The sequence below is a fragment of the Cyclopterus lumpus genome, chromosome 23 (genome assembly GCF_009769545.1).
Source record: "Cyclopterus lumpus isolate fCycLum1 chromosome 23, fCycLum1.pri, whole genome shotgun sequence".
In the NCBI taxonomy this organism is placed as follows: domain Eukaryota; kingdom Metazoa; phylum Chordata; class Actinopteri; order Perciformes; family Cyclopteridae; genus Cyclopterus; species Cyclopterus lumpus.
In genome coordinates this window covers 3,806,953-3,817,500 of record NC_046988.1, presented here as the reverse complement: position 1 = coordinate 3,817,500, position 10,548 = coordinate 3,806,953, and the positions used below count along the sequence as shown (strand labels likewise).

Genomic DNA, 10,548 nt, shown 5'->3' with positions numbered 1-10,548 from the left:
AGACTGATTTTCTGCCAGAGAAAAGCCGTAAGCCTTTACGGTAACACAACCTATTGACCTGGACAGAGTGTGTGAGCGTTAACGTCGGTGTTAATTCCTAAATGAGGTATATATCAGTTACTTAGCAAACAGTCTGCCTTTTGATCTGGCCAAGCAGGAGTCTACAGTGGATCCCGTCCAGGGTGTTGTTTTATTCAGTAATATGACCAACTTTTGTTGTACTATACAGACTAATCGTAGAGTTTTTTGATTCAGTCTTTGGTGTCTGAGAGAATGAGCCCCTCTCTGCTCCAAGTACAACGGTGGGCAACTAAGCGGTCGGCAAACACAGCCGAGTTCTTGTGGTCTGTCCAAGAATTTTAGCTTCTTGGACAAAAATGAATACCAATGTCCAGTTCTGGATACAGCATTCATCCCACGATGACAATAAGCTGCTTATTCATCCCTCTGAATCTCTTCAGATAAGATCGTCAGTCAAAAGCCTAAAACGTAAATGTGACATGTTATAATGCCTTTAATCTGATTAAATGTGAGGCAAAGCCAATTACCTTTGCCTCTTGCAGGCTATTTCTAGCGCAAGGAATCTTGTTAATGGCCAACATCCAGAAGTAGAGATGCATCAGAAGCCATGCTAGAAATCAAATCCACATATTACCAGTGAAAATAATGTGATCCTGCTCTCAAATACAACCAGTATACCAGAACCAGTATAGTGCCACAGGAAACATTCACGTATGATCAATTCTTCTCAAAGGAAGGGATAAAGTGGCACACACACACACACACACACACACACAGTGCCATGGGTAATTCTGTCAGCGACACACTATCGTCACTCCTGAGCCCTACAAGCTTGGTGAGCTTCAGACAAAGAGTTCCTTCTGTCTCCTGCATGTCAATCCAATATGGTTGCTGGCAGTGACTCAACTTCATTATTACCTTCCCACGGCTTACAACTAGCGCGCTTGGAGAGTCTGAAATTAGCCCTCTCTGTGCCCCGATGGTTGATGGGAACACACAACGTCTTTATTGTCACGTCAAGCTACGCCTTATCAACGACAGCAGTTCGGCATTTTGGGAATACACTTTTTTTTTCTTCATTGCCGATACCGCTCTCACGTCAATACATGAGAAATGTAGCCATCAACTGGTTAGCTTAGCTTAGCACAAAGACTGGAAACAGCGACATATTTAGCGTAGAAATACGAGAGTGGTATTGATCTTCTCATCCAACTCGTGGCAAGAAAAAGGATACGCTTATTTCCTACAATGTCAAACTGTCCCTTTAAAATAATCACAAGAAGGGGCCATTAACTTCGAAACTTTACCTCAGGTGAAAAGTGAATAGTAGAAGTAGCACAAAAATATAGCCCCTGTGCTCATTCCAATAATCTTGAATTACTTTATTGGATATAAATATCCCAAAAGCTAACAGAAATCAGCATCAGATGCTCTTGGGCCATCATTTCACATGTTCAGTTGCCTCAGTTTTCTTTTAAGTCTATCCATTTCCAATAACTTGCCTTGTCTCTTCTAATTTGATTTCCTACATTTGCCAGAATCAGTTGACTTATTCCATTTGAAACAAGGTGACAGCCACTGTGGCTGAACACGCAAGAAAAGGAAAGTAGAATTGAAGATCTCTTGTCTCTTTGTCATGTAACTTTCATTTTAAATGTGCCGTTTTTTTTTCTGTGCAAACAATTACAGTTTTTGTTTTAAAGTCGTCTGCTGAGCTCCAGACTCAGCCATGTCTGTTCCCCACGTAAAGCTGAAGATTTTGAGACCAGTGACGCCTTTTCTAGAATGCCATTAATGTCTGTCGTTCAAAATCAGCCCTATTGTCCCTGATCTGTTTGCCTGGAGAGGTTATCCTCAATCAGATCCAGCCAAAGCAGCTGGATAAAGGTTCTCGATACGATACTCAGAGCCTTACTTAACAAACAGTAGTAGCATCAGACCGCTATTTTATGAGTAAAGATATGGTGGAGTAATGTCTCACTATGCAGAAGCGTAGCTCTGTCAGCACTGTTATCCTTGTTTGCGTTGTTTGCACCGTTCGCTTCCAGCCGCCCGTAGAGGCACTTCTATTACTTTTCAGCAAAAGCAAGCAGAGCGAGAGCCGGGGGGGGAATAGATACACTGGTGGAGAGGGCAGATCGAGGCATCAAGTCTGTTTGAGGTCTGATCAGATCAAGCCGGAGCAGAGGGACCAAAAAACACTCAAGAAGAAGAATCAGACAGGAACAAGAGGATAAGCGAGATGAAGCGAGTCCGCCGTCAGACAGGAATGCCGTCTTTCGTTAACTTCAACTCAGACTTTTAGCATCTGGTAGTCTGACTCAGAAGAAATTCATTTTTAACTGTTTGTTTATCCAGGGCAAACTGATCAAGCATGGAGGAGGGATAGTCTCTCATTCAGTCTAACTTTAGGTGGTTTTGAGTACTTTGCAGGTGTGTGGTTGAAGCTAATTTCCCCACCCACTTTACACCCCTGGTCCCGGTTTTGGCGTCGTGGGTCGCATTTTCCCAACGCAAGTTTCTTTTCTAGTTCCACTCACCATTTCTGAGTGTACTTCACTCCTTTGACAGACATGAGTGTTCACCAGGTAGGGAGGGTCAAACGATGCAATTAAATTGCATTATGGGAAGTGTAGGATCCAGTGTCATCCAGTGTAGCTTGACCCATACTAGGGCCAGGAGTCAGGATATCTCAGCCTCTGCTGTATGCACAGATTTGGACGATTCTTTGTCTCACCTGACCTCTGACTGCTCACTCATTCTGTGCATGTGTGAATGGTTGTGTGTTTGAATCTTTAATGCAGAAAGCCTGATCTTTATTTAATCACAAACTATTCAGAGTGCTTCCCTGCCAGAGACAAGTGGGCAAGGGGAGGGTTTTAGAGAAGAATACAGCAGAGTGGATGTTTGGTTGTCTGTGTCGGGTTGCCAGGTTCGGGAGTCCAGAAGTGTATTAGCGACCTGCTGGTGGATGAATGCTTTGATTGGCAACCCACAGTTGCCACGATGACAGAGAAGCTTTTCTGAATGTGAACCGAACTGACAGGAAAGAGCACACAGAGAACAGAGAGTCAACACACACACAGACACACACACACACACACACACACACACACACACACACACACGCACACACACACATACACACACATAGCTAACGAAGTCTCCCTCTTTGTCAAACACACACTACCTGGACATAAAGTGCAATTTTTAGACACACGAGTTGCATGCTTAGAAGTTGATGTCAGTCACAAACGCACACAACTTTACTTGCAGCCAAACTGAGGCGAAAAATAATCAATAACAACCCAAAACCAACACACATTTTCAATCTTTTCAGGCATTAATATAAGCTTTTATTGAATCTGGGCTCCACTGGGGGTGTTCTGTTTGTTCACTCCACGCTGGCGTCATTGTTCTTCTCTGTTTACTATAGCGTGCCGACGGGCAGGGGAGGTGGTTGTTACTTCAGTGTCTCTGGGTTTGTAGGGATGGCAAAGCTTCCTGCTTCGGCATGGCAACAGCCAGCAAAAAAAAACACCTCAACTAGAATCTCAAAACACACACCGTCACGTAATATGTTCAATATTTTATCTGCCTTTATAGAGGTAAAGGCTTTTTCTTTGGCAGGCAGGCAAGTGTGTGTGTGTGTGTGTGTGTGTGTGTGTGTGTGTGTGTGTGTGTGTGTGTGTGTGTGTGTGTGGAAGCTTAAGAGGTGCATTCCAGATTTAACACTTGCGGTAAATTTACAGTAAACATACATGTACATAAGGCCCGACAATAACTCAATATAATAATTGAATGTTTCTAAACTGAACTGTATCATTATGAAATCATATATTGATAGTTTGTGATATACAATAATAATAATAATAATAATAATAATAATAATAACAAGCACATACAAAATTTCTCTGAAAATCCCCAAAAAATTATAAGAATTCTGCTTATGGGAATACCCGTTAAATCAAACAACTCTCTTAATCTGTTTACTCAGCATATTTCTGAATGCATGTAAACATAGTCAGAGGAAAGTTTGAAAATATGAAAAATATTCACTTGAAAATGTCTCACTCAGTTAGCCTTGAACAGACTCTTAGAGTGAACATCATGTGAGCATGAGTACACCGCTATACTCTACTCACTATACACCAACATTCACCAAATACTAGCTTGCTTAGCCCGTCTTTAATATAAAATGTTTTCTTATTGGGCTGCTGTTAATTAATTTTAGTGTAAAAAAAAGTTAGGCTATCAAGCCCAACAACGTTCCAATAAATAAGGCATGGAAAGTTAATTTATCGTACCATGTCATAGTCAATATACCCACGCGGACGGCAAAGAGATAATGTTGTTCTGCGCAATGTGTGAGTCATCATTGTCTTCACTTTAGTATATTACAGTATATTCTGTTTTTATAAATCTACAAGTGAGCAGATGTGGTACGAGTTAAGTGATGAAAAAAGATTACGCAGATGTTTTGAATGGACTCTTATGCAGCTATTGGCCACTAGACCACTTAAATATATATAATGTATATATAATATTCTTCTTGTTTTTTTACTCTTTTATCTTATTTCTGTTATTATACTACTTGTTTTACTTATTACTGTGAGCAATGCTGCTGTAATCCTGTAATTTCCCCACTAAGGGACTAATAAAGGATTATCTTATCTTATCTTATCTTAAACCTTTCTCCCGCTTTTTGCTAAGGTGGTGGAACACACACACACACACACACACACACACACACACACACACACAGAGTAATAGCATCAGTAAAAGGCAGCCTATTTTAGGGGAAACAGAACGGCTTTTAGTTTTGCTTTTAAAAACGGAGTCAGCTTGTACTTGTTTCCCTGTACTATAAAAACATTACGCACATGTCTGGTGTGTGTGCCTTGATGTGCGTGTGTGTGTGTGGGGGATGCTGTCATCTTACCACAGGATCACGGGATCCTCTCCTTCTCTGTCTCTACCGCTGCAGAAATCCTCCCATCTGTCGTTCCTAATCAGCAGAGAGCAGATTGCATGTTCACAGGGTCTTACAGTGGGAGGACATCTCTCTCTCTCTCTCTCTCTCTACTGATACACCAAAGTAAACTGCAGTATCACATGCCCTTATGGCCATTAACCATTAAAACACTTTGTTTAGCTCTTTTAAGGAAAGAAAATACCACGTCTAATGCAAAGGTCGTCTTCCTTATGGATGAAACCCACAGAGATGTTGCTATAGCGTCTTTCAGCTCATTGTTTTGGTTTTGCAACCCCCGACTTTACTGTTTTAGTTCAGTCTCACGGCTCTCATCGCCACAGCAGGCAGCTGCTTTCAGCAAGGAAAGGCTCTTGTAACTCATTGTGTGCCACCATCAAACAGCAAACACACACAAAGTCAGCTGGTGAACATAGTGCAGCATTTAGTAGCTAACGAGTAAGATATTTCCTTCAGGAGTTGATGGAGACCAAAACAAAACAAAGCTGAAAGGAGTCATCCTTGGACATGCGTTCACCAGGTGGCTCTAAAAGAATAACAATAAGGCTCCATGTCTGTTAGATTGTAAATAGGCAACTGTTTGCTGGCATGTTAGCTGTATTCAGTTTAGTCAAAAGTGATATTGTGTTTACAGCCTCTTACGCCGCTAACCATTTGACAAAAAAAAGTATTAATGCAGCTTTAAAGTGGTAAACAACTCCTTTGGTGTAGAGTAGTGTTTCTGAAATGTATGATATTTTTGGATTGTAATCTAATCATCTGGTATTTCTTTCTTTAAATTAATGTCACACATACTTGCCATTAAAAAAGTGTGCGTCAGTGATTTGAGTTTGAAAAGCCCCAAATCCCAGCAGCTGGCCAAGTCACCAGCATTGATCAATAACCCTGCCAACCCACTGCAGATATCATATGTTCTGCATGTGGTATGGCGCGCAGAAATAAATCATATTTATTTTCAGTTTGAGTAAAATCTTCCAGGTAAAGAATTTGGGATTCTTTGCGCGGTTTCCAGGTTTCCATGAGATTTCCTGAGAGCCTTGAAAATCCACGCTGCAGAATCTAACAATAGCTGCTGTGTCATGAGACCTCTGGGTGGCATTTGCGTATTGTTGCATAAGGAAGATCAAAATAGTTATTTCTGTCTCTCCATCTCTCTGTGTCTGTATCTTTCCAGTGGAACTGATGATCTCAGGCTCTGGACCGAGCTGTGTCTGTGTTTGACAGGAGAGAGAGGAGAAAAGTTAAAACAAAGGGAAGAGGGATGCAGGAGTAGAAAGAAGCCGGCAGAGACAAAGGATAAGGGCAGAAGAGGAATTGGGACAGAGTACACAGAGTCTAAATCTCATGGAGTCTAATCAAATTAAACATTATTAGTGTCTCAGAATCAAACTGATGCCCTCATCCACCAATGGTCCACAATCATACGCAGTCCAGGGTGTGACTAAAATAAAATAAACCAAGAAGACGAGCAGTGTTTTTGACCAAAGATATTATTTCTAGAGTGAGACACTCAAATCACTCCACGGATGTTGCGTTCACTTAAAAAACTCACAGCTGATTTTTTTGCCATTAGATTACTCTTGTGTCCCAACGCTAAATATGAGGCTATATCTGTCAGGGATGGAGATAGGAACAAAGAATGGGACCCGAATGCCGACTCCCGGACTTATTTCTTCCAGAGATGGAAACAGACGAACAGACACCGGGAGACAAACAGGGTTTAAATACACAGGAGGATTCAATCAGGGACAGGGCAGACAAATGAAGGCAACAGAGGACATGAGAGACAGGGAAATTCAAAGTAAAAAAGGAAACCAAACAAAACCCAGTACCGTATCAAGAACATTTTATAAAGACCAGGCGCCGACCTCCGGTTCGGAAAAGGGAAGCAAATGCCGAAAGTGCCTAAAACTACATTCTCTCTACTGGCCTTCTGGTTGCAAAAAGCAGTCCAATTGTAAAGAAGTCTATGAGAAAATTACCCTACTTCTCACTTGATTTATTACTTCTTCAATACAGCAAGATGTTAATTTAGTAAATGATAAATAGACCATAAAAAGGAGTGTGCTTTAGGGTGGGATTGACAGATCACTACCAAAAAACAAGACGGCGTCAGGCAAAATGCCAAACTTGAGGCTTCGTATCCGCAGTCCACTAACCAATGGGTGACGTCACGACGACCATGTCCACTTCTTTGATTAAGACGGATTAGCTTTCATGAATCAAAACCGCCGTTCTTCCTTATTCATGTCCCTATAGCTCTTCAATCACAAGGGTTTTTGTTTTGGTCCGTGACCTTCTGTTTTGTCCCCCCTCGCCCTCAGGTATGTCCTGTATCCCCGTCCTGCCGCCACGTCGGGGTTCCTTCTACGTAGAGAGCGGTACGGGCGTGTCGATCGGCAGCGTGTTGGCCTTCTGGTGCAGGGAGGGATACCAGCTGGTCGGCAGCGACAAAATCTACTGCAATGTCCGGAACGGCAAATCGCAGTGGAGCAACTACCTGCCTGTCTGCGAAGGTGAGCCTTTTCATTTGGTCACCGCCAAACACAGATGAAACAAATGTTTACAATAATATAAAAATATATAATGTGTGCCCTCACCCCCACCCCACAGCGATCCCCAGACCTGAGGACCGTGGTCTGAGAGTGGCTGTGTTGGCTTCAGTGGTGAGTGGCATCGTCATCCTCGCCATGTCCCTGTCCTTCCTCATCTGCTGTCTGCAGGAACGATCCAGTCGGTACCGAGCCAAGAAAGACGGACGGAGCAGGTAGGACCGGAGAGAATACAACCTGTGACACGTGGTCCCCCCCCCCTGGTGTGTGAGTGCCACCTGAGCCGCTAAAGTTGTCTTCTCCTCAGGCGCCGAGACAAGCGCTCGTCCCGTCGCAGCGAGTGTTGGCTGGAGAGAGAAGAGGGTGAGTGGGAAGCGTTCCCTCCTCCCAAGATCTTCCATCTCTCCCAGAGGATGAACCCCCGTCTGGCTCCAGACAGCCCCCTCTACCTCACCGGGGGGCTGGGTGGACATGAGAACAGAGGATACCAGAGGTAAGCTGGAAAGCGTCACTTGAGTCTTGAGAAAAAAGAAGATCCCGCACTCTTCGCAACCTTTTGGTCATACTGGCGTTTCGATGCCTCAGGACCTTCGTCAAGAGCGCTTCATGCAGTGAGTCCATTCAACATTGATCTGAAGTAGAGAACGCTCCGCCCACTCTGCGTGCACAGGTGCGAGGTAAATTCGTCCCCTCTAGGAGTGTGTCTCAATAATTGCCGAACTGCATTCCTTCCACATTTCAAAGGAAGAATAAGAAAACAAAAAAAGACACCACATGGTAAATGGACCTGTACTTGAAAAGCACTTTTCTAGTCTTCCGACCACTCAAAGCACTTTAACACTACATGACATCATTCACACACTGATGGGGGGGAGCTACGGTTCCACCTGAACATTAACAGTAACTAACATTCACACACAATAGACACAGCTACGGGAGCAAGTTTGGGGTTAAGTGTCTTGCCCAAGGACACATTGACATGGGCTAGCGGAGCTGGGGATCGAACTGCCGATCCTCTGTTCCTTGTGAAAGACGACACCACTCCCCACTGAGCCACTGTCCCACCAGCACATTCTTGTCTTATTTACAAGAATATTCCCAGAGGTTCAGCATATGTGATGGATGAAAACATCGGCCTCGCAGCGTTCATTCCTCACTCAAAGTCGTGTAACCGTGGGCTACTACTTGTAGTCCTAAGAGTCCGACACACTACGGTATCTCATCGTTCAATCCTTTGGGGAATAGATTCTGCAAATTAAATATCCGGTATGCCTCTTTTTCGGTTGCCACTTCTCTCTGTAGCAGAGTCCCCTTTTCCAAAGCCCTGGAACCTGAATGATGGGATGTCGTTCCTACTCACGGAGCTCTTGTGTTTGCTTATTCTCTGCTTTAACGGACCTTACACAACCAATTACATGAGAAGTGGAACATGTGATGTGACGTCATTGACAAGATACTTTTTCCAGTGTGAGGATGAATAAAGTAGTGACCATATTATTACATCGTGCACACGCTCTGTTTTTGTAGCATCAATTTAGAAATGTTTTCACCAAGACTGTGTACTTCTTTTCCCACTGATTTACCATTTGCATGTACAAGGCTGTCTCTAAGATGACGTCCTCTGTGTTGGGCGATTAATGGTCAGATCCATGGAGATCGCTGGGTCGGATGTTTTTGTAATAATTGAGCCCAGTCTATGGCAGTTGGAGGTATAGGTTGTACTAAACAGTGTGTGAAACAGAGTGTTTCTTTATCTGTGGAGGATGTTTTTGTAACAATTCATTTTTTATGGTTTCTGCAAGGCCATATAATAGGCTTTGTCCACACAACCCTGTTTTAAAATGTTTTGATTCATATCTACAGATTTGTGAACAAAATTCTCTGCGGTGTAACACACTCATCTTAAAAACCTAGGAGCGTGGGGTCATAGCTATTTGCAAGAAGTAGGGTGTATTGCAATTTTTGTACAAAGTAGTGTACTAGACTTTTTCTCTAACCACCTGTCCAGGAAGTGGACTCTATCACACACATGTAGTGAACTTTAAATAGAGATCTTGGCGTCTTGTAGATGCTTGTTGTTCACCATCAATATCAAATGCTCAAATCCATTCAGTTCACCGTGGGAGGATTTCATGGAAATACCTTTAGAAGTGTTAGAGCTGAGATGAAAATAATAGAGAAGAAGGTTTCTGTCTCTCAACTGTCAATGTTTGACATAAGTTGATCTATCGCCTTATAACGGGACCAACTAGAGCACAGACGTGCGAGCATGTGTGATATTATATACACGGCCCTGCTCATGTAAATACTGAGTACTCACATCAAATGTGTGTGAATCCAATGACATGCAGTGTTTTCTATTAAACTACATATCTGTGAGCTGATTTTAAAGATTGACGTCTTCAGTAGGAACCAATGGGCTTAGAGTTGAGTGCCACAGACAGCCTTGGAAGGGATTGAGAGATGGGCTAACACTAACCACTAACCCTGAGTTCTAACTTTCAGCTGATATTTGACCTTCTTCTTTCTTTCTTTCTTTCTTTCAGGAGTCAGGAGAGTTTGCTGAAGGCCTCCCTGCCCGGACTCTACCGCTCCGAGTCTCAGCTTTACCCACACGTCGTCCTGCAGAGGGTGGCGACTCCGACGGCACCCTCGGCCCCTTCCGCTCCGTCCGCCCCGCACTACCTCCACCTGCCCTCCTCCGCCTCCTCGCCTGCCCACCCGACCCACGGTCAGCCTCACATCATGGCGCAGTACCCTACGCCGACGTACCCGCCCCACCCCAACACGCCGGTTCCCGCGTACCACCCGACACCGGCGCCCATCTACCCCAACCCCAACCCGACACCCCAGCGGCCATGGCAGTAGCCACGCCTTCCACTTTCCACAGTTACAGGGCGTTGAAGCCATTGGAGGGACAGCTTCACAGGGGAGATACTCCTCCTCGTCCCTGTTTTCTCCCAGTTCTGCAAATGCAAAGCA

At 43.8% G+C, this 10,548-nt stretch overlaps 1 protein-coding gene across 1 annotated transcript in view; it reads left to right on the top strand.

Annotated features, from left to right (window-relative positions):
- zgc:162331 (uncharacterized protein LOC793007 homolog) overlaps window positions 1-10,434 on the top strand; it is a 14,930-nt gene extending 4,496 nt beyond the window's left edge. Inside the window, exons 2-5 of the mRNA XM_034526817.1 lie at window positions 7,339-7,530; window positions 7,628-7,781; window positions 7,874-8,059; window positions 10,113-10,434. Coding sequence (XP_034382708.1) covers window positions 7,339-7,530; window positions 7,628-7,781; window positions 7,874-8,059; window positions 10,113-10,434 — 854 coding nt within the window. The remainder of the gene's footprint in view (window positions 1-7,338; window positions 7,531-7,627; window positions 7,782-7,873; window positions 8,060-10,112) is intronic.
- Window positions 10,435-10,548: the final 114 nt, after the last annotated feature.